Raw genomic sequence first — 25,708 nt, forward strand, 5'->3', positions numbered from 1 at the left:
GTGATGAATAAGAGTCAGGTGCAAATTTCAAATAATTTGACAAGAGCATTCTTTTTACCCCCCCCCTCCCTCCCTATCAATTAATCAAAATATATAAGCTTCCAAAGTATAAGAGACTTTTGGGACACCCTGTATAAATGGACAATTCCAGTTGAAATCCATATACACCCTATGGAAGACACGACCTTAATCTCCCACACAGGGGAAGTAAATTTCACAAGGAACCACCCATTCGGGTAACTCCCATTTGAATTTCACTCTCCCTGTGTGAGAGATCAAGATCATGTTTTCCACAGGGGGTGTAAGGATTTCAACTGGAACAGCCAAATACCAATGATGTTTGTGTATTCCCATCACTAGAATCCAATCCACATCTTACCTCCAATGTCCTCCATCCATCCATACATTCATCTTTACCACCTCATAATATGTATAAACAATATGCATCAATTAACAAAAATCTACATACAAAAAAAACCAGTACCCCTTCTAAGGCAATAGGTTGTAACTTGACATTTGATATCTAACATCGTACCTTCTTTAAATTCAGCACTATGGTGCGTTTTGGTCTTGTCTATTATTGAGATAACATGATTTTGCCATGGTTAGGTTAATTTATATTACAATACTATGACAAAAAAGAATGACTGATTTTGAGGTGGGGCATAACAATGTCAACCGGTATACACACATTAACCTTGGATATCCTAGTATTGACAAAGGCAACAGTGTTTGCTGAAACGTACACAAGTAAGTGCATTTTCTGGATCAGATACAACAAACCTTTTTACTGGCTTTGTTATTCAAATTTGCTACTAAACCTGTACGCCTGGAACAACTTAAAGGCTGTCATTACTTGCAATCACTACAACTGTCGCAGAAAACTTATTTCACACAGATTTTATCCCACTATTTCTGAAGAAACTCATTGTACATTTACAATCAGCTTGTAAACATAATATGATGGGTCCCTATTACTTATGGTGAATACCATTTGTAAATCTCCTGCGAAGAAAAATATGTTGGAACTTGGCAGTGGTGTAGTTACGGCAAGGCAATAATGCATTGTAAATGCAGCACGCCCAAGGTTGGCCAACCAGGGTGTTAGCTACCCACCTGTCCACCCATCATTTTGGACTGGCAGTTTGCTCCTGGGAGAGGCAAAATTAATGCATGTGACATATGCTTAATTTCAACAAAAGCAATGTTTGAATAAATTTGTGAACTCAAAACAAGACCAGACTAATAAATCAAGGCAATAAGCAACAGCTTTTTGAACTGACTGAACCCCCAGAAGGGCCGAGATCTGGTTTATGTTTTCAGTGTTAAATTTTGGGCAGGAAGTTTAGGTGAAAATGACGTGCACTTTTCAAATCCTAGCTAAGACCATGTTGCCAACTTTTATTGTAATTATATCTAGTCTATTATTCGGTCCATCTCAAGTTTGCTATTTACAATAAATTTGAAAAATCTATGCCTCTCATGAAAATATCCAATGCCATTATTTGCATAAAATACCTAGTCTTGAAAAATAATAATGCTGTAAATTTTAACACCATGAAGTTCGCTTCAACTCTGACAAAAGAAGGTACAACATCAGAATGTCACTATAAGATACAACCATATCGCTTACAAACACTAGGATCCACAACATGTTCATCTATCAGGGCACAGTTCTTTAACCCCAATACGCCTGTACATTCATTGAATGACCTTTGAAAATTTGAGTACAAAAACTCATACTCTGTAACTTGAGGTCAAATTTTGCACTATGATTGTTTAATTGAGGTTATTGAACTATGCCATTGGGATGAGGCTATTGTGGTCCGTAGTGAAAGGGCCAGTGTTAGACTACGATCAGAGTAAACCATCTTAGGACATTATGTCTGATTCAGCAGCAAACATGAGCCACATGTTACAAAAATAAACATGTTGTAATGAAACTGAAACGGTTACGCATATAATTGCAACAAATCGCATGCCTGTCCTCATGTTCACCTGAAGTGGGATCTTCTCCCCACTCTTCCAGGCTTAAGTGATATAGGAATCGTTACAATCCTTTAAAAGATCATTGATGCGTTGGTCATTATGCCTGTGTGACAAGGTATGCATACCACAACACAAGACATGCACATATTAAAAGGTTTACATAAGAAATGGATGCCGAGTGCTACAGGGTTCTCATGCACACAGGACAGTTGCTATATTCAGCCCATGACATCAGCAAGTCCAGATCCACTGGATCTTCTTCCTCTTCTTTAATACCATGCATCATCCCATTTGAATCCAGATCTACAGCACCCGCTCTGTGTGCATGAAAAACACATAGTACTCCCACACACACACCCCAACTAAGCCTCATTATTAAGAAATTAGGATGTGTCTGCAGACAGTGGCGGTACCAGGATTGTTTGTTGGGGGGAAACAATTTTTAGGGGATTCCAAAATGTTTTTTCTTCTACAATTGGATGCTTTTGGACAAAAAGTTGTAATTTGTCAAATTTCATAAATTGACAAGTCAGGGAAAAAGCCCAAGATGGGTTGAGGGCAAATTCTCCCAGCCCTTCCCTTTAGTGCTGCTACTGCCTGCTCAAGGACAAATTGCCTTGGTGTCATAATCACCCTCCAGTCACTCGTGTATGTGCATGTCGGATTCGACCCTCAACAGCTGAAGGATTTACATAATGCCTGTAGTATGATCCACACAACAGGTCTGTCTACACAATGGTGTATACGTATGCACTCAAAGTGTGATCATATCACTCCTTACACATTTACCCACACTTAATGTCCTATTGAATGTCCTAAGAGGTTTACAGTGAGACTAGAGAGAACTAATAGTGGTGGTCAACATCAGGCCATCTTGTTGCCCACTGTCTGTTGTAGTGAGGCCAGCTGGGCCGTCCACCTGTCTAGTGCCTGGTAGCGTGCAGTGTCTTGGGATTTATGGTGTAACTCTAGTAGTTGATTCACCTGGTCTATACGACCACATATTGTACTGAAATGGTAAAATATAACAAAGGCAGACATTAGCATCACAATAAAGCATGTTGATGTATGCAGCAAAGTCACAGACAGTAGTATGTTGATGTGAAAGTGTATTGAGATTTATGAATATGATGCAAGTTTATTAGCCAATTCACCTGGTTTATACGACTTTTATTACATCTCATGAACTTCACTTCTCAAAATTCAGATGAGGCTATTATCTATTCCAGCTCCAGTAACACCTCATTAATTTCCCTGGACTTTTGGATGTATTGAAATAGGAATAGCATTTTAAATTGAACAGTGGACACAGGCCCAATCCTACCAAAGCAAACATGCATGAGGTGTCACTACAGTTGGAACAGCTTATAGTCCAAGGAACCAAACCTCAATTTTGGATAGCCCAACTGCTTAATGTTCAAAGTTTGGGATAGGCTTTTGCGATTGGAGTTCATAACAATTAGTAAGTTTTTTAGTGGGTTTGCCATCGGACAAGTTTAGAACTGTCAATCTTTCGTCAGGAGTAGCTCCGACTTCTTCAGGACAAAGTACCTAAGAATGAGACATGTAGGCCGCCCCTTGCCTACTGATGGCTCTGAAAAGGGCCGCTCACTAAAGACTACCCCTTGTCATGTCTTCCATAAGGGGTGTATGGATTTTAATTGAAATAGCCCATTTTGGACAGCAAAACCACTGCTTGTCCCTTTAATATATTGTCATTGGACAGAAAAAAAACCCTCGTATGTACTTTGGCTTTCGAACATGTTTAAAACAAAACTGCCAAGAGCTTACATAGGTTTTGCTTTAAACATCTTCAGGGGCCAATGGCACAGGAGGTTTTCCAGCCTAACAACGATTATTTGCTCAACTTACTTATCTAGGATGCATTGCACCAGGAGACTTTCTACTTCAGCTACATCTATGTTTAACTCCTATGAAAGAAACAACACAATACATTATTACAAGAATTAATGCAATTTTTTCAGACAATTGGTCATTTTTGTTTTTAGACATTTTTTGGCTTTCTGTCACAGTGGATGTCATCATATCACATCTGGAGTCTGGAAGTCTTCCGTGATCCAGATGGCATACACATTAGAAGATTCTTCATAACATATACCCCACAAAAACAATGTTGTATAAAATGGGCAAAGAAAATTCGAATATGTGTGAAACTGATACTGTTATTGATCATATCTTCTACTATTGCAAAAAAAAATCAATCACATTTGGGACAGAGTCAAAACAGTGATATCTTTATTTGAATATTCAGCAAAATATTTCTCTCAATGTTAAAAATGTCATGTTTGGTGAACATGGTCCACACAGCAAAGACAACAACTTGCTTGATAACTATGTGATTGTGATTGCCAAGCTTTGTATTAGCAAATTTAGATATGGTAACCACCCCAATCTTCTCTTTTTGTTTGACAATGAACTTCAAATTCGCAATGTGTCAACTTGATCAATTAATTCTGTTGTACTTGTAGTATATTGCAATAATCTTTGTGTTCCGAAAATGTTTGATTTAATGATATAAATGTCTAATTTGTGAATTCCTTAACCCTAACCGTACCGTGTACTACAAAATACTACTTGATATATGCGCTGTTCGTGCGTGCATCCCACATGGTGTGATGACGCAATCGCCCTAAGTGATATATAGGCACGGTTTCGCTGGCCAGCGAAGCCCAAGACCCGTGGCAAGGTGTCGCCGACTGTGTGCTTGGCATGCGAGGGGTCTCGGGTTCGAATCCCACCCACAACAAACAACTTCTTTCTTTCTTTTCTCTCTTTATTCCTTCCTTCTTTCCCTTCCCATCGCCGAAAAGCCCGTAGGCCGTTAGGGTTAATGTTTATAGTAAAGGCTTATGACTTGTCAAAATAGAAAGATGCCATACCCTGTCATTTGGAAGTTACAAACAAGTTGCTAATCAACTATATTGCAGATTAATTCATGAGATTCATTTTTTGTTTATAATAGTTCTGTCCAAAATTCATACACAAAAAAAAAAGTATACTTACTCTTGAAATGAATGGAATATGAATTCTTGTGTACGGTTTGATGAGCTTTATAAGAACTTGTGTTCTGATGTTTCGTAACAAATCTGAAAAGAATTACAAAGAAAATACAGTCAGAAAGAGAAACAACTTAACACAAATACAAAAAATATTGTCAAACTTGACTGTATGGTTACTCAAGCGCAGCATTTAAAACATTTTGTGTTAAAACAATTGCTCTACGGTGGGCCAAATGCTGAATTTGGAGACAAGAGGAAGCGGTCAGATTTTAAAATGCATGAGGAAGACTTCACAGTGCTCAGACTATGACCTGCGAGTATGGCCATAAATATGCAACCATACTCATTCATGGCACTTGCAGAATAGGGCTCAGGCTGAAGTGATAAGAGGCAATTTCATCAACCACTACATCCACCCATCTTCCAGTCCTCCAAGAGATTTTAAGCTGCACCAATTTATCGACATTCATTCCAATAAAGAGTACCAGATGGCATCTTACCTTCAATGTGTTCCCTGATGAACAAATCGTCCATTATGTTCCGTCTATTTGTTTTCAATATCTTCTCAAACTCGTTGATGTCGTTGTTTTGGTAGGCACTCACCAAATTTGTCATTGCTAAAATCTCGGGGTCGTTCTTGTATGGCTTAGCCTGATTATGTGTAAACAAAAAAAAACCATATTATTACCTCAATATTTGGATTAAAATTAAGTTTTGAATTCAGACTTCAAAGGCCATCGAATCATGTGTTAAACATCTTGTGAGTTCTCTGTCATATTGATATTGGGCTATTCCAGTTGAAATCCTTACCCCCCTGGAAGACATGATCGAATGAACCCACTGTGTGGGTGATTAAGGTCATGCCTTCCAGAGGGGGTGTATGGATTTCAACTATAATTAGCATATGCAATTTGAAAAACTAAGTATTTCTTTCTTGCACTTACACATATTGATCTGTTCTATACAGAATGGATAATATTTGTAATATTGACTGTGTTTAGAGCACAAAAAAACTGCTAAGGTCGTTTGGAGCACAAAAAGGTTACCTTTGATTAACCTTAGCAGTCAACTTTCAGTCCAACCTCTCTTATCCAGGTCATGATGGGACAAAGTATTACCAGGATAAGTGAAAAATTGGGATAAGTGAATTCATATGCAAGTCTGCATTGAATGTCTAAAATGCTAACATTGAAATGGGGTAATAACACTGAAAGATGGTATCTGAGCTGTAATGCCACATAGTTTTGTCTCTGTAAATGCTTTAGTGCATGAAATCAAGCTCTCAAAGGATTAAAAACATGTCTTTTTTTTGTCAAGATTACCTGAGAGATCGGAATAAAAGAAGTCTGGATAAGGTAAGTTGGACTGTAACAATGTGGTCATGTCATGAACAGCCGATTCAAACATAAAAGAACAAAAGATCAATCAAACAAACAAATAAACACTACAAATCTTACCACCACTGATTCAAATGGATGTTCAATTTTGTTTGTGTACTTCGCATGGCAAGATTTTTTCACCCCGATTATGGGCATTCCCAAAATAATACCACCCGACCCGAAAAATTTGGAACAAACACGCCCGATTCGGACCGATTTTTTTTTTTTGCACACCAGACAGGCCGATCTGAACTTCTATTAACCTCATCCGGATCTGTTCTAGCTCTTCCAAATCCAATCCGAAGTTTCAAATCGGATCAGATCAATGTTAAAATGAAATCTAAGGATGACCTACATGTATGCAATAACCCATATTCATAACAATTATGGATTTATAATATCACACATATCTGAGGTGAAATTTGACTGTGAATGAAGAAACACCCCACCGCTTATTTTTATCTGATCCCGACTTGAACTGAATGAAAGAACCCCAATCCGGCTTAACCCAATGACATATGCCCTGATCCGAAAATTTTGAAAAAAATATCAATTTGATCCGCTTTCGGTCCGAGCTATTTTGAATTTTCGGGGCGTTACTTCGATGTTTGAAAAGTACATAAAAACAAAACAAGCCGATGACATAATGATAGATACTGAAATATGTTATAACGGGGACTACCTGACAAACAAACAAGTAAACATAAACAAACTCTACAAAATCTTACCTCCTGTGATTCAAATGGATTAATATCTGACTTCATCAACATATTTGCTAACACCAGATACTTGAGACACGTTGTACGGCGGGGACTACCAGATTCGTCGTAATTCTTGAAGGCTTCAAAGAAATCTGTGTGTGCCTTTTCATATTCACATTCCCTGAGGTGCATTTTGCCCCCACACTCTGTTAGGAAAGTAAAAAGGAAAACAAAAAAATACAGTCTATCCCACTTGAACAGTACAGAATTAACGTAAGACAATTACATAAATTCATAACATTTAAAAAATCAAAAGAGCAGGTTGGAGGTTAATCCACATGAACCCCACTTGCAAGCCACTAAGGGTCGGTTCTCTCGAAGCATGGCTAGTGGTCAGGCTTCCAAACCCAGTAGGCTAGCCCTATTAATGTCCATATCCATTCCATTGACTTATCTTTCTAGGTGATGTATGATGTGAAATTGTAAGCACTGATATATAGGACGAATTGGGCTTAAGCCTGATGGCTTAGGAATCCTGACCACTAGCCATGCTTCTGCCCATCCAAATTACAAAACCAACAAACATCTCTTCCATAATGCCAGGGCGAGGTAAAGCAGAAAGAATTTGTAGAGACCCTTCGTCCCTACTTCCCCCCACTCCTTTCATCCCTCTTCCTACCTCTTCCTACTTCTCCATTACAAAACCAAAACATAACTCTTATAACTCCCATAATAACAGGGTGAGGGATAGCTGACTTAAGGTTGGTCTGAACCCTGGAATTATGGAAACTTTCGGACCTCATAACTGCTAAATTATTAGTCTAAAGAATATAAAAGTATACATTTTTAGAATGGAAATGACTTGATGAATTCATCTGTGAGGTCGATTTGGGCCAAAATGCTCATTTTGGAGAAAATCCCAAAAACAGGTTTTTTGGCCCAAATTTTTTAGCATAGCGTAACAAAAAAAAATTATTTGGCCAAAAAATTTTTGTAATTATTTTAAAAACTAGATAAAATATCTAGGACCTGTATTTTTATTTTTTTTTTTTTCTACCAACTTTGAGAAATTTGCACCAAAAATGGTCAAAAAATGCAAAATTTTCAAAAAAATCATAAAAAGCCTGATTTTCGCCCAAATTTCAAATAATTTTGGTGAAGTTGGTCAAAATTTAAAAAAATAAAAATACGGGTCCCAGATATTTTTATCTAGTTTTTAAAAATAATGAAAAAAATTTTTGGCCAAACAATTTTTTTGTTACGAAAAATTTTGGTCCAAAAAACCTGTTTTTTGGGATTTTCTCCAAAATGAGCATTTTGGCCCAAATTGGACCTCACAGATGAATTTATCAAGTCATTTCCATTCTAAAAATGTATACTTTTATATTCTTTAGACTAATAATTTAGCAGTTATGAGGTCCGAAAGTTTCCATAATTCCAGGGTTCAGACCAACCTTAAGGGGGTTCGAAACGATGTTTCTGGAAAACAGAAACTGAATTTAGAACCATTTGAATAGATTGAATAAGTTAAGCTAAATACACTGAGCAAAATAGTTTTTTGTTTGAAGGAAATCGGACATACGGTTGTCAAGATATACACGTTTTAGTTTCTTTGTATTCTATTGTTTTTTGCCAATATATTGATGAAGTTAATGAGGAAAATTGGCATAATGTGCTCATGAATATTCATGTTTGCCAATATTATACCAATATCTTATGAATAAACCTTCATACTACTTTTATTTTATATGATTTTGACATGAAACTTTGCCAATGTGTTTCTATGGCCTAAAACATTAACATGTGATTTTCCGCCCATCTAATTTGCATATTTGCATAATTAATTAGCATTATACTTAAACCTAATTAATTATGCAAATATGCAAATTAGATAGCGGAAAATCACATGTTAAAGGTTTAGGTCATAGAGACACATTGGCAAAGTTTCAGGTCAAAATTTTAAAGGTAAAATATTGGCAAAATTAATATTAATGAGCACATTTTGCCAATTTTCCTCATTAACTTCATCAATATATTGGCAAAAACAATAGAATACAAAGAATCTTTCAACAGCAATATCTCAAAAACCGTTTGCCCGATTTGGCTCAAATTTTGGAATTAAGATTATTTTGCATATCTCTCTGCAACAAGTCTATTTTAATCTCAATCAGAGCAACTTGATTTTGCCTTTCGTACCACCTTAATTTGTAGTGACTGTTCATACAGGGACTATAGCTTCTTACTACTTCCCCCCACTCCTTTCATCCCTCTTCCTACTTCTCCATTACAAAACCAAAACATACCTCTTATAACTCCCATAATAACAGGGTGAGGGATAGCTGACTTAATTTGTAGTGACTGTTCAAACAGGGACTATAGCTTCTTACTACTTCCCCCCACTCCTTTCATCCCTCTTCCTACTTCTCCATTACAAAACCAAAACATACCTCTTATAACTCCCATAATAACAGGGTGAGGGATAGCTGACTTAATTTGTAGTGACTGTTCATACAGGGACTATAGCTTCTTACTACTTCCCCCCACTCCTTTCATCCCTCTTCCTACTTCTCCATTACAAAACCAAAACATACCTCTTATAACTCCCATAATAACAGGGTGAGGGATAGCTGACTTAATTTGTAGTGACTGTTCATACAGGGACTATAGCTTCTTACTACTTCCCCCCACTCCTTCATCCCTCTTCCTACTTTTCACTTAAGTTCAAAACCAAAACATACCTCTTATAACTCCCATAATAACAGGGTGAGGGATAGCCGACTTAATTTGTAGTGACTGTTCATACAGGGACTATAGCTTCTTACTACTTCCCCCCACTCCTTTCATCCCTCTTCCTACTTCTCCATTACAAAACCAAAACATACCTCTTATAACTCCCATAATAACAGGGTGAGGGATAGCTGACTTAATTTGTAGTGACTGTTCATACAGGGCCTTTAGTTTCTTGTTGTTTTTCTGTGCGGTGTACATCTGAATCTCTAAGGCATAAATCTCTAATAGTTGCGTTCCTTTCTTTAAATCGTCTGACCCATCTGAAGTCTGAAAGAGGAAATCCAACAACATAACATAATTAATAAGTACATCCATAGAATATTAAAAAGTAAAGGTAACAGGGATGAATCTGTGTTCACAGGCCGGAGTGCCCATCTCTATTTGGAAGTGATTGGTCCAGATTCCGCCATATGATGTTGCTGCAGGGGATCTCTATACCTCCTCCACAGGGAGTCTGTTATCTTCCCAGCTTTGAATACAGCCGGTATCCATTTGCAAACCTGGGTGGGGAGAGCCCTTTTTTTCTAGAATAGCATCATCAAAATGCCACAAAATAATGCCAACATTTTCCAAATTCTCTTATTTCAACAAATTTGTACTTGAAAATTTGGAACAAGAACAAGAATTTTGCTCCATTTTTTCAAAATTATCTACCCGATGACCCCTTTTTTGAAATCTTATACCCAATGACCCCTTTATTCAAAATCTTATACCCAATGACCCCCCTTTTCATTTTGCTTGCACCCAATGACCCCCCTTTTTTAAAATAATGTTTTGTACCCGATAGGCCCCTACTTCGTAATGCCGGTAGGCACATACCAGTCACTTCTAAATTTGAGTGCCCACCCCGGGGGGAGAGGCGATAGTGGTGGAGAGCCTTGCCTAACTTAAGTTTGCAATACATCGATGATGTGGGGACTCAAATTTACGACCTCGAGCTACCTCATGATTATAAGTCGAAATATTAGACCGCTGTGCCAGAGTATAAAAAGTGTGCAAATGAAACTAATCAACAATGCAACACTGCCCCATGCACGGATAATCAGATATGGCAAACTTACATTTGAAGTGCTTGATTGCCACCTGTGTGCAAGACCAATAACCATTATTACACATTCCAAGTTGTACATACACCACCTTGCGGTAACTTGAAACGCTTTATGATGATCATCAGGCCGTTGCTAAAAAGTCAAGAGTAACATGGATGACAATCCAATATTGTGGATATCCCATTGCATTATGCACACGGCTAGTCATTCTCCTGTCTATTGCACTACTGATTCTTACCTTACATGATTGATGAAGCTGCTTCAAAATCTTTGCTAATTTGTTGTATTCTTCCCTATCAAAGTACAATTTGCCAAGCTAAAGAGGAAACAAGAATATTCTATTAGTATTCTAATCAGGTTTTACATAAGAAAGTACCAATGACTCAAAATCACCTTAAAAGCATTAATGTGCGATTGCCATAAAGAAAAGATTCTCATTTGTTTTCCAAAAAATGTTAGTTTCACTAATCACATTGTCCCCTTTTAATTTTGAGCCAACAAATAAGGCAAAACAAAGAAAATTTTTATTTCATACTTAATGCGGGTATTCGCTCTCCAATCGTTATTGATCTTCACCCAGCTGGGACGTATAAATAAGACGCAAGACAAATAGCGATATACACACAGTTTATGCGTCGATGATTCAATATTGCACATGCACGAGATGTATCAGCCATCACTCGTTCGGTGACATGGTGAATAAAACAGGATATCCGTAAAGACACTATCTACTTACTTTTGTATTAGTTTTAAACCAAAGTCTGTCGTTCTTTGCATCCTTCAGCGCCATTAGTGTGGTTTCGTAAAATTCTTGAAGTAACGTCATGTTCTTTGATGTGGATATATAATCTAAGATGCTATTGATGGATTTTTCTGAATAATTCCTTGTCACTGCACTCTACAAAAAATAAATAAACAGAAATTAAATAGTGGGATTTATAATATGTGACTATTCATCAAAACAGATACCCCCCAATAAAAAGAGTGTTCCAAAAACGGTTACATGTAGAAAACTGAGAAGTTGCAATTCACAGGGGTACTGGATTATATATGTGACCATCCAGCACAACTGAGCCCTGAAGTCGACAATCATCATTTTTGAGATATTCAACCAAAATATTCTGCTTGAAATTAGCTTTAAAATGATGTATATCATGTCTATAGTACTTGACATTTAAGTAGTGAAAAATCAATAAAACAGTCAATAAATCCTTTGTTTCCTATTGTTTATTGTTAAGTTCAATGGAGCATATCTCAATAGTGGCACTGGCGACATCTGGGCTCAGTTGTGGAGGATGGTCACATATATCATTAAAAGAAAACTTTTAATTTGTTAACATTGACCTCTTTTCAAAAATCAATATGTAACCTTTCCTGGTCAGTCAAGCAAATCAACAAGTGGACATATTTAACATTTTACTTTCAAAATCACTTTCTTGAATGAAGGTCTGAATCTGAAACTTTGTAGTAAATAATGGAATGAGCACATCCAGGAAATGAACATATTCAACATAAGCCCCTCTAATTCAAAATTGACAGGTTTAATGTTTACTTTCTAATTATAAGTACATTTTGGAAGCAACAAATTAGCAGTTAAATTCAAGGAATTCCAACTTCACTTACCTTGATGTATGTTAGTAATTGTTTGTATCTCCTCATCATTTCTTCATAATTTCCCTGTAAAGAAAGGTATTGAAAAATATTTAACATGAGCACTATACTCTGATTAGCTCTCAAGCGGGACTCATAACATCGTGGATTGATATAGAATAGCGTACAAACAGCTTGGCAAACCGGAGAATGGTGGAGATCATGGTTATAGATGTGAGAACATACTACCACACTCGTTTGATGGCAACTACCCACATCACTCACACACAAAGATAATGTTAACACCTTAATCACACACACTGTGAAAGATGTAAAGAAGCAGTGGAAAGAATCACAGCTTGGACACTTACCAGTTTGAAATTTATTTTGATCATCTGTTTCAGAGCCTTAAAACCCCAGTCCCCTTTCTCCTCCTCCAGGTCAAGTACCTGAAAACAAAAACGTAATTATATTACAGAGATGCCAATGGGTTATGAAAAAAAATCTGAAAATTGCGACGTGAGGGAGCAAAGCGACAAGTCTCGCCCACGGCCGGGGTCCGCTTAAGGGCCCCTGGTGGGGTCCAGGGGCAAAGCCCGGTGGAAGGGGGGCGAAGCCCCCCCAAACAGAGGGTTTCTACACATTTTACACTGCAGGAGACACCATTTCTGAGGGTAAAATTACATTCAAATGGATTAAAAATAAGGTTATTTTGAGAAAACAAGCCTAGATAGCAGTATTGAAGACTATCTATTATACATGTAATATTCTTCAAGGCTTGTTTTCTCAAAATTATACCATAAAATATGCAAATTAGGTACCTAAGCCCAAAAAAAAAAAAAAATGCTTCCTTCATCCCAAAAAAGTGGTTTTAAATGTTCAGTTTCCTATACTTTTGTACATGAGAGACCATTTTCCAAAGTATTTTTTGGCCTAATAACATGGCCTACATGGCTGAAATGGATATATGTGATGCGATCAAGCAAAATCAGTCGGAACTCGGCAATATTGATTTTGAGATATAGCCATACAAAGGAAATATTTCCTTTTGTTTTCTCTTGTTTTGGAGACACTTTAATTGCTCATATCTTTGGAACTGGTTGTTCAATTTCAATGGTGTTCTCTGCAAAATCCAGATTTGTCAATGCTTTTTACTATCCTATAAGAAAATGAAAATTTTATATTTCCGAGTTCCGACTGATTTTACTTGATCGCATCACATATATAATGCGTAATATAAAAACAATGATTCATCAAATTTTTGACCCCCCCCCCTATTTTTTTGTTAAATTTTCAAAAAAAATATTTTTTGCCAAAAAAGCAAGTTATATGCCCTAAATTACTTGTTATTTAATGTTGGAAACCATAGAAATACTGCTACTTCAAACAAAAAAAAAATTGCCCATTTTATTTTACAAAGTTGGATAAAGTTGTACATTTTAATTACTTTTACTTCTACTGAACAGCTAGCAATGTATATTAATTCAATGTGTTCCTGACTGTTCAATAGAAGCAAAAGTAATCAAAATGTACAACTTTATCCAACTTTGTAAAATAAAATTGGCACTTTTTTTGTTGAAATAGCAGTATTTCTATGGTTTCCAACCTTGAATAACAAGTAATTTAGGGTCTATAACTTGCTTTTTTGGCCAAAAATATTTTTGAAATTGTTTTTTTTTTTTAGAAAATCTGATTTTTGTTGGAAAAATGCAAAAAAATCGGAATTCCGATTTAAATCGGAAGATTGGCATCTCTGATATTATACATCTCAGACAAACCACTCCTGGCTTTTATCCTTTAAAATATTTATGGCAATTCTATACTCACTCTCCCTTTCATGCACCAATGGAATTTCTAAATAATGCCTGTTTAGTGTTGAAGCACTGCACTTTCAGTGACCCCCTTTTAGCACAAATTTAGTAAATATTGGGCAACTCCATATGAGAGCTTGCTCTGCATCGATGAGCTTCACTGTGATATCCCGGAATGTACTTCATAATAGAAAGTGTCTACACAGCACTCGGATCCACATCCGGGAAATGATCATGAAGTGAGCGCATTTCTCGTAAGTTCATTACAGCGTATTATGGTGCATGTGCATTGTACATGTAGGACGATCAATCGGTCATGGCATGACGCTGTGTGCGTGTAGGGCGCTCATGATGCGATGCCGTCTGCGCGCTCAAGAGGAGATCATACGCATCTCAGGAATGCCCATAAATGCAGACCACAATTCCAGTATAGTCACCCATTGTCAAATCACAGGAAAATCTGGGCATTTTTCAAGATGCAACAGCTGACAAACAGACTACAGTACAGGCCTGTAAAAATTTACATACAAACTACAAATTCAATGCTATTTGTGCGTATTTCACCGGAAATAATTGAAGATTATAAGCTTGTATTTCATTGTATAAATGTGAGCGTCGCTCGACAAAATTACAATATATATGGTAGCCATGATGTACACCAGGCCCAAAAAGAAACTCGTCAGTTATTCATCCTTGCTGTTCAATAACTTGATAATTTTGGATTATTCTGAAATATACATTTTGTTAATTGTACTTTTCTTTCTCATTTGACACCCTGTTCGTGAATATTGATCAAGAATTGACCAAGATATGCGCCCAAACTCTCAAACCCCAAAATGAAAAGTTGCAATTTTAACGATTCAATTGTGCATGTTACACTGTGTGCTTTATTGATTGGCCCGTGGTGCTTGTGTGCAATACAACGATGCGTTCCCATTGAAAATCGTTGAAAATGCAACTTTTGATTTGGGGGTTTGAGGCTTTGGAGGCACATATCTTGGTCAATTCTTGTTCGTTTTTCACGAACAGGGTGTCAAATGAGAAAACAAAGTCCAATTTAAAACAAACTGTATATTTCAGAATAATCCAAAATTATCAAGTTATTGAACAGCAAGGATGAATATAACTGACAAGTTTCTTTTTGTGCCTGGTGTATATTCTCTAAATTCCGTAGGAATTTTATGAAATCAAATGTCACACTTCCGATGGATGGTTTGGATAAAAAATATCTATCAGACAATCATGTATCGCCACAGAAAAATGTTTAGACTTACCCTTTGGAAACTTTCCAATGCCTTTCTAGGATCATCTTCTTTGAGAGCCTTGGAGTTGTAATATTGATTCTCAAGATCTACATCAGGCTCGGAGTTGCTGTCTTCGGAGTATTCCTGAGGGAGGGGAGAAATCAAGAAGCCATGATTACATCATACATATGCCTACTTTTGACTTAGAAAATAAACAAATACACAAACTGATACACCTTCTAAGATAAAACCAATACCGAGGACAAGATTTTTATTTTTAATAGCATCCAGATGGTGGGGGAGGGAGAGGGGACTACCATGTACAGTTGATGGGTTTGTGGTATATTGATCTTCATGTATATAATTGTATCAAGAATTGTTTGAGTCTAGAAAACAACATTAAATGCTCCTAACATAACAGATTTATGGATATGGGATGGTTTTGGGGTTTTTTTTGCTCTTGGAGAATATCTATACATGGGCAATTCCGTATGAGAGATGGCAAAAACAGCAAAATTTAAAGTTTATCAAACCTCTATGAAATTACATTTCCTGTGTGGACAAATTCATAAATTGCAAGGAACTGAAAACCGTTTTGGAATAACTTTAGTGGTTTTCCTAAAAATCCGATTTGAAATTTGAACATTTTTTTGGCTTGACTTAAGGACCCTTGGCTAAATTTTACAAAATTCAATAAATCCTTGAATCAAAAACTTATTCTTATGTATACTTTCTACTTTTACATGTTTAAACCCTGGGATCTTATTTGGTAAAGCACTTTGTACAAGTGGTTATGGTATTTGCAGGAGAGAATTTCCAAATCTGCCCATTTTTTGTTGTAATTCCGGTACCAAAATATGAAAGAAGTTTTCCTCATGAGCTTATTTCTTGCTGAATTATTCTGTAATTGTAAATTCTCTTCCTTTATCAGTCTACTTAAAGCCTAAAACACCAATTTCTGAAATAGTTCAATGTATTCCTATTAAAACATTGGTAACGGAATTACATTGGTAACGGAATTACATAATTACAACCTGATTGCCGGAGGCTACAGTTCGATCAAGTAAAGGATTTATAGGATGCTTTATCCCATAAACTGAGCCAGGACTACAGAGTTTGAAACCAGTGACCATAAAAACAAAGATTGACTTACAATTACACATGAATGTCGCCCACTCCCATTAATTACCATGAAATTTTATATTGTTTTCCCACATAAACAAAATTTGTTAGTAGGTATATCTTCCCAATAGTTTTCAGTTTACCATACAGGTGACTTCTATTTTGGTTGATATTAGCATTGAAGTGTTAAAACAACCATATCTGATAATCTGATGTTCAAGAATTGGGATTTTTCCAGGTAAACTTACAAGGATGTAACTCCATTTTCATTTTTGTAATTCCGTTACTGTTGCCTATTATTAGAACTATAAGGTTGTGTATGGAGTACCCATGAACACATAACCCCCTAAAATCCTGCCAGGATATAATTGACACCATGCAAACAACAACTGACTTGCATATTGGCATCATACACCATTTTATTTAAAAAAACAGTGTCATATCGTTTTACAAATAAGCAATTTTTAGGAGGTATATCCCCCTAATAGTTTTTAATTTGACAAACAGGATTTAAAAGAGGATTTGTATTATGGTTGATATTAAAGTTGGTAACATTTGAAGTGTTAACACATCCATTTCTAATGATCTGATGTTTAAAATGTTTAAAAAATTTCCATTTTTCCAGGTAAATGTCTGAAAATGTAATTCCGCTACCATTTTCGTAATTCGCTACCGCTGCCTTTTTTTGGGGAAAAAGGTCGACCATGGAAGTATCCATAAAAATGTAACCCAACAAAATCCTTCCAGGGTTTAGTTGACACCATACAAACAAAGATTGACTTGCATATGGTCACCACTCACCATAATTACTTTGAAATTGTATGTTGTTTTCTAAATCAACAAATTTAGTAAATCAATTATGGATGGGCTGTATAGGGGTAAAAAAAAGGTGATGTTTTAAATTCTATAGGGCTCCAGCTTATTTGTTGTAGTATGATCTCCTGAGCATTTTGACACCATTTTCATTGAAATTGGCCAAAAAATGAGTTGATGCAGCCCAAAAAACAATTTGGAGAGGGGGGTCTGTGGGGGGGTCTGACAATTACCATTTCGCGTCGAATGTCTATGTAACTTTTTATTCTATGTCCTATTCTACTGATTTTGGTGCTGTTTTCTATGTTTTTGAGGTCAAGGAATTCAATGAAAGTGGTTAATTACATTTCAGGGTACAAATTATATGTGAAATATTGTATTTTCCATTATTGATATAGTTTTTATCGTATCTACAGAAGTCACATGACCAAATTTGAAATACAGGTGACTTGTATTATGGTCGATATTAAAGTTGGGAACTTCTGAAGTGTTAACAAAGCCATTTCTGACAATCTGATGTTTAAGAAATGTTATTTATTGTGGTATATTTCAGAGACGTAATTCCGTTACCATTTTTCGTAATTCCGTTACCGCTGCCTTTTTTGGGAAAATGTCTAGTACTGGAATATCCATAAAATATAGCCGAAACAATTCATGCCAGGCTATAGTTGACACCATAGGTAATAAAAATCAAAACCAACCTAAGGCCAATACCTGATAGATTTCATAGAAATTCTTTTGAAAGTCAAGGAAAAATAAGACCCAAATTTGTGCCGTAATTCCGCTACCAGTACTCTTTGGGTCTTGGATCTTTCCACATGCAGGAAGTTTCCAAATTTTTATTTCTATATGATAGCAGAGGTATTATCTGACCAGATAAAAGTTTTCATAATCAGTTTGACCATAATACTAAGCCACAGCATTTAAAACTGGGGCCAAAATTTCTCTGAATTGTAATTCCGTTACCGTGGAATTGCCCACATACGATCGCTTTCATGTCTCGCCTGAAAGATGGGAAAAAGATGTTTTCCTGTACTCTTTGTGTGTGTGTGTGTGTGTGTGTTTGGTTTGCTCCTTATGCGGAGCTGGGTCATTGCTTTTGCTTGACCCCTGGATTGCTAAATGTTAATAATATTAATTTACTGTTGTGGACATGGTTTGTAAATGGAGTAGTTTTTTAGTTCCTGATATTGTCTTAGGGTTTGTGAACTTAGTATGTTGATTGCTAGATGTTGTTTATCCGAGACATGGTTTGCTGGTTTTAAGTGTTCAAGGAGATTCTGTCGAAGTTTACTTGTTCTGGGACATTCGGTGAGATCGTGAATGCATTGGCATGTTATGTCTTGGTCGAAGTAGGCGCAGGTTTTGTTCTTATCAAAGACCATTCTGCTGGAATTGGCTTTAACTCTCAGTGAGTTGATAGCAATTTGTGTTCGTCTGGGTAGCGTGTTCAGGGCAGCCGCGGCACCTGTTGTATTTGGCAGTGAAAATCTCCAGTGGACAGCCGTTGACTGAGATGATTGTATTTGGTCTTGCCATCTTTGGTGTGCAATGGCATGGATGGAGGACCTTGCCTGTCTGCGACTTGGTGGTATGTACTCTTTGTAATTGATTTGTGATAATTATAAATTCTTTTTGACCAATCGGCAGGTAGTTCTTATGGGGTTAAGGTGAGTCTTTTGTGATAAGACCTCTTGAACTAACATCTAAAGCAAACTGCAGTTGTAGCCAGCATCAGCAACATCACAAACATCAGCAATATAGAGTTATCTGTAGACTGTTTCACATAATATTTTTCAGTCTCATTCTCCGCAAAAGTGTTCAAAATTAACAAATTAATTAAACAAAATAATAATTTGTACAAACAAACTAAGATTGACAAAAAAAATGCAATGTATGCATAAATTTAAACTCCATTCGGTGCTGCAAAAAGATCTGTAATTCAATAGCAATTTGCCCCAAGCCACATTCTATAGTGACTTTACTATCTCATGACAAATTTGTCTATTTTGAAAGTCAAAAATTGAGTTGGCTTGAACTTGTGCAACTTCAACAACATTTTGGATGCGATCGCTCGTCGTGATCAGATCGCCATCTGCTGTGTTTATACTTCCAAACTTGCTCAAGAAGTTAAGCTTCGAATTTGCTCACCTCTAGAGGTTCACATTCAAGGCTCAAGGCATGAAATCTAGCAGAAATCAATCAAGCATGATACCATATTAAGCAATGCAAGTGCATACATGGTCATATGTTGCGAATTGGTACCGGGGGGTACATCAAATAAAGTGGAATAAGTATGCCTGGACCAGGTATTTGATGGAATCACCATAACCCACTTTTTTTTAGGTGGAATAGCTATATATTTTGATTTTTTGTGTTCCTGAAGACATCAATTAAGCTGGAAGTATTAAACCTATTGCCTGAATCATTTTATTGCTAATACTGTCTTCTTTTTTAAACAAACAAACAAACAAAAACATTTCATTTGGATGACAATAAAAAAAGTTGGCCCTTTAAATGTCCAAGTAGTCAAGGGTGGACTCGGTCACGTCTCGGTGGGGGAGCAGCCATAGAGTTTACACACAAATAATTTAGTTAAAATGATGCCTTTTTCTGGAAAAGATTACTCTTGGGGTCTCAACATTCCCATGTATTGCAATCAAGAACACATTAATAATGTGTACATCCATATCAAAACGATGCACTTGTCGGCTGCTACATGTGTCTCATTTCACATAATAGTTATGAATAAAAACCAGACTCATCTTCGAAGTGGAGGTCACTTCAAATCATCCCAAGTCACATGGTTTAGGAATACAGTGAACATTTCTAATACAATTTGACTTGGGAATGATTTGAAGTGACTTACACTTAATATGAGTCTGGTATTTGTTTCTAGCTATTTTGTGAAATGAGACACATGTAGCAGCCGACAAGTGCATCGTTTTGATATGGATACACATTTGTGAACAAGTCACATTTTGGATATTTCACTAAATTTTTGTTTTTAAAAGCACTAGATAATAAGCTCTGAAATGATACCAAAATTATATAACATTCAGCGTTTTTTATGCATAGCATTATCAGCCTGCACTACTTGATTAAATTGTTACATTCGTAAACTTCATAAGATTGCTACATGTACACATTTCCAAAATTGTGTAGCAAAAGTGATCAAAATTGAGTATAATTTTGTTCCATGATACTGGCTATGGCTAACGCTGATAGCATTACCGCATTTACCGGTTATACTTCTCAAGATATATATGGATAGTTTTGTAAATGATACCTTGATATTTTTGCCAAATTGCTATTCTGACTAATGGGCCAATTAGTTTCCTATCTTACACCTGCATTATCATTGTTCAACTGTTTTAAAGTAAATTGATTAAAAGGGCATTTCGTGATCCACAGCCTCATCCCCCCACTTTCCCCAAAAAAAGTTGAGATTTTTACACCACTGGATACCTCTGGCTACATAATGTTTATGTCCCAAATATTTCTTGCAGATTAATTTGTTTAGCAAAAATATCGCCAAATTTGAATTTCGTTCTGGTATACCAGAACGAAATTACAACAGTGGCCTATGGAGCAATGTAATACACATACCGTATTTCAGTCAAATAGTCCCCCCCTCAAATAAACGCCCCCACCACTTTTTTTTTCAACCAAGAGACATGTTTCAAAAATGCCGATATTTCCATGCTATCTTGTGTAGTAAGCTTACCAAGTTGCACACATGGTCGATAATAGCATCACTTTTTGGATTGGAAACCCAGAAGTGAACCAGAAGTCAGTGTTTCTAGTTCATAGTTCGTCATTTTAGCGTGAGTTTTAAGTTTACCTAATGATTTTAACAGGAATTATCGTTCTAAAATTGACCTTGAATAAACGCCCCGCTTGAAAATGTAACGCCCAGGCGTTTATTTGACTAAATACGGTAATCATGCATAACTTGCAAACGCAAAATCAGAATCAACTGAAATTTTGGGAATAAGCTTTTTTTCGTGGATATCTACTGAAAAATGTCATAAAAAGAGGATGCTACTGCTAGCCTAGGATCACAAAATCCTCCTTTAAATAAACCTCTTTTTAATAAGTACAGTACATTCAAATTCAAGGATTTGAAAGTCCACTTAGTCCCACACCCACAGTCAAGGTCTTAGCCAGCCATACGTCTGCCCGTCTTTAAGAAAATGGATTTTACAGATGTGATAGCTTTAAAACAGATGATTTTAAGGGTACCGTATATGAACTTGGGACTAATTCAAAGTGAAAGGCTAAATCAGGACTTCTTTGAACCCAGTTCCCTTCCATGGGTAATAGACAAGTTGTTTTATATTTGAGGATCAAATTTTGGTATAGATTGGATTCATGAGTAGTTTCTGATTTCTGGCTAAGACTCTGCCCACAGTCACATACCATGAAATTGAGAATTACAAAATTTAATTTTTTTAAAGGTCTAAACTCAAAAACATGTCTGGCGACTTGTTCTGGGTTTTGCGTGAGTTATTCACATTTATAAAACTAAATGATTGAAATATGATTTGTAACAAAAAATCTCATTAACTAATTGTTTAACTCGTCTCGAGTGCCAAGTGCTAATGAGCCTAATCACCCATCAGGCATAGAGTAGGCCTACACACAAAGTAGCCATCTATAGAGTTTACACGGTCATAAGTTGGGTACAATTTCCATTACATGGTAAAAAATGGCAAAAAATGTATTCTTTGATATGTTGTATATATTGACAATCTCTAATAATTAACACCATTTTTAACCTTAACACCTGCTTAATTTTTGAGAAAATGCTTAATTACTAATTAATTAATACACAGGCGTCTATGTAAATCTCAATTTTAAAATGCATTTTTCTCAAATCGGACCTCAATTACAAAAATGACTGTAAAATTTTTATTTTATGCAAGAATGTCATCAGATTTGGAGGATATGTTCTCAAAACATTAATGCTTCAAATGAACTATTTAAAATAATTGTATTAAGAAGTAAAAGTATCACAGACAGCTATACAGTGCTCGATACCAATAAATGGTAGAGCTATTTTAAAAAATATAGACACAGATATTAATACATTTCACAACACTGTGTTTCACGCCAAAGCGATCTTCAGGTGAATAAATTAAAAATGAAAAACACGATTATCAAAGGCCTTTCCAAAAACTCCGTAACCTAGCAACGCGTGCACGCTGTGTCGAAAAACACACCTGGCGCGAGTATGACGCTTAGACAACGGTAGGTGGTGACATAGGTTATGGAGAAAATGAATAGGCCTAAACATACCATATGAAACATTACTTTTTCTTAACACGGCTATGACGACATTTGCTTATCAGCTCACTTCTTTTGTTGAGCGAGATTCTTGGATTGCTCATTTTTGAGTTTAAGATTGCCATTTTTTCTTCTAAACAAAGGTTACAAATTCCTGATTTTCTCATTTTGGTGTTGGATTTTTGAACTATATCCCAACTGATGTTGAACTTTTCATCTTTGTGTTTAAGCCCCCAAACATATTTCGATAGTTCTGTCTCCTTTTTGTATTTTTCTAGCGAAAAAGACTTAGTGTGGTTGTTGTACCTTTCCTTAAATGTACCGCCTGCTAATCCAATATATTGCTTTGATTCATTGTCTGAGTTTACTGTGGCTTTGTAAACTATAGCTTGAGATAAGCACTTTCCACTGAGAGGACAACTGTCCTTTTTCTACAATTACACTCTTTTTCGGGTGGCTTATCGGCGCTACGTCTGATTTGTGCGTTGTGGGATTTCATAATCGCGCCTATATTTCTCATACAACTATAACTTACTTTCACGCTGTTCTTGTTGAATATTTTAAACAGCTTGCTCCCTCAAGTAGTCAGTAATTGTTTTAGTTGTACAAATTCAACATTCAAAGCTGTCAATACATCATACCCTCCCTAGATTTGCAAAAGTAACCAGTAGTTTTGACATGCTGACATGTGAATTTTCACATGATGCCCTATTGCACACTCCCGCATCCGCCTGCTCCACATCCGCCTGCTCCTCCACCCCTGGCATTTTTTATTTCAACTGATGTGATTTTTTTACTGAATAATTTATAATTATATGCTTCAGTAGACTGAAAGAGTATAATATTAGGCTTAAAATGAGGTAGCAACCACTGCTGTAGGATATGGGGTTACGGAAAGCCAATATAATTTGGCCGGCGTCGGCACCGTTTTTTGATGTCGACATGTCGACATATTTCGTATCTTGACGTCGACAGTGTGTCGACATACACTTAAAAAAAAAAAAAAATACCAGGACTTTTTTTTTCATGATTTTAGGAATATTTTAAAAATTTTAACCTAAAAATATCTAGAAACACCAGCGGCAATTCACCTTTTCGGTAAATCCCATAACCCTTTGCGAGTACACCTGAGAACTCGTCATTTGACGTCACGCTGACTTGCAATGCGCAGTAACGATGTTCGATAAAGGAGCGGAGCGGCGTGACGCAGAATGACGAGTTCTTAGGTGTACTCGCAAAGGCTTATGGGATTTACCGAAAAGGTCAATTTCAGCAAAAAACAAGATGGCCGTTTTCATAGCGACCACATAGCGATAAAGTGTACAATTTACACCGGAAAACAAGGCAAAATACTGTCAAAAGTATGACCCCTGAAGGCAAATAACAAGAAAAGTTGGCGAAATAGTAGGTAAAAGATAAGATTTGGCATTGTATTTTGTTGAAAATACATTGGAAATGGCCAATATTTTGAGTGAAAATGAGCTTGCCTGACGAAGTTTTACTGGGCCATTGCCTGAGCACTATGTCGCCATGGACAAAGTTCTGTCGATATGTTGACATAATTCACTTTGTCGACATAATTCCGACAGAGGACCTGTCGACACCGGCCTTAATAATTTGTATCGCAATTTTTAGAAAAGTGTAATCCCTCCACCCTTTTAGCATACCCAACTTATGACATGCGACCACACACAAATCGGTCAAAACGGTGCTTTCTTTTGTGTCTGGACTCTGGAAAAGTCTATCTCTTTGGTGTCTCAAAATTCACAGACAGCAGTCCCGGGACAGCAGTATTGCAATTTGCAAAAAATGTCAATGCTGGTTTGTCTACCAAAAAATTATAGCTTCAAATGTAGCTTTAAACGAGTACGGTACCGTAACTATTGTGTGCAAATTCGAAGTACCGTACTAAGAGTTGTCTTTTCGGACTTCCATCGCCATCATTTTGCAGACAGACACACTGACATGGTGTCATGCTTCATCGATTTATCGATACTACTTCAATACTTGATTGATTTCTTTAGACTCTCTGCTCTAGCTTCTTTACTTTAGTCTAGCCTCAGTGCCGTACTATTACGCTGACTTTCCAATTCGGCGAGGAGGACGATTTCATCATTTCGACCTCCTCGTTTGTTTACAAAAAGAGAGGTAGACAAAAGGTCTGTCAAATTAACTGTTCCGCTTGTCCAAATAAAGGAAGGTCCACAATAGAGTGATTCACGCAACATGAATAGGGGATTAAAAAACTGTGAAGTAGGACCATGTGCTTCTTTTGTCCACTTTGCCATCAAGATTTCGAATAGAAACAGTTCAGACCCAGAACAGGATCATGTCAGAAATTAATATTTTGTTCTAAATCTAGTTCTGATTATTCGGACTAGTCTAGCATGTGAAGTCAACAAATGGGAAGCTATCGGTGAGCAAACTTGGACTAGACTTCTCGAGCAAAACCATATGAATTATGATGATCCTGCACACATATCACCTATCATGATGACAAATACTTGTACAGTGACTCTGAGGCATTGAGGTGTCGGTCATGACAGTGCAGTGCATGAGTGCTAAATCATGTGGTACACAACATGTGTACAGTTACCGATAAAGTCATACCCTGTTTTCTAATTATCCCAGCACACAAATCACAACAAATGTTGTCAACCGTACACACTAATAGTTAAGGAATTCACCAGAAATATAATTTCAAGAAAGTAACTTCAAATTATGTACTTACAAGGTCATAATCTTCCTCTTCATCGATCATAAAATCATCATCGGCGTCCGACATTTTGAAAAGCGCCCGCTTTTGACTGAAAAATTTTGAGTTGAGTTTTAGTCAATAGAGGGCGACATAACAATTTTTTTTCTCGAGCAGGGTTCTCGAGTTGGTTTTTGGGTTGCTATGGATTGCATA

At 36.6% G+C, this 25,708-nt stretch overlaps 1 protein-coding gene across 1 annotated transcript; it reads right to left on the reverse strand.

Annotated features, from left to right (window-relative positions):
• Positions 1-2,675: 2,675 nt before the first annotated feature.
• On the reverse strand, positions 2,676-25,608 carry LOC140158308 (COP9 signalosome complex subunit 2). Its single transcript, XM_072181411.1, has 12 exons — positions 25,529-25,608; positions 15,604-15,717; positions 12,890-12,967; positions 12,552-12,605; positions 11,665-11,826; positions 11,167-11,244; positions 9,972-10,146; positions 7,117-7,295; positions 5,510-5,660; positions 5,014-5,096; positions 3,862-3,920; positions 2,676-2,998 (listed from the first exon to the last, which is right to left on the reverse strand). The coding sequence occupies exons 1-12, from the start codon at positions 25,580-25,582 to the stop codon at positions 2,854-2,856; spliced, it is 1,332 nt and encodes a 443-aa protein (XP_072037512.1). The 5' UTR covers positions 25,583-25,608; the 3' UTR covers positions 2,676-2,853.
• Positions 25,609-25,708: the final 100 nt, after the last annotated feature.

Source organism: Amphiura filiformis, chromosome 8 (genome assembly GCF_039555335.1).
Source record: "Amphiura filiformis chromosome 8, Afil_fr2py, whole genome shotgun sequence".
NCBI lineage: Eukaryota > Metazoa > Echinodermata > Ophiuroidea > Amphilepidida > Amphiuridae > Amphiura > Amphiura filiformis.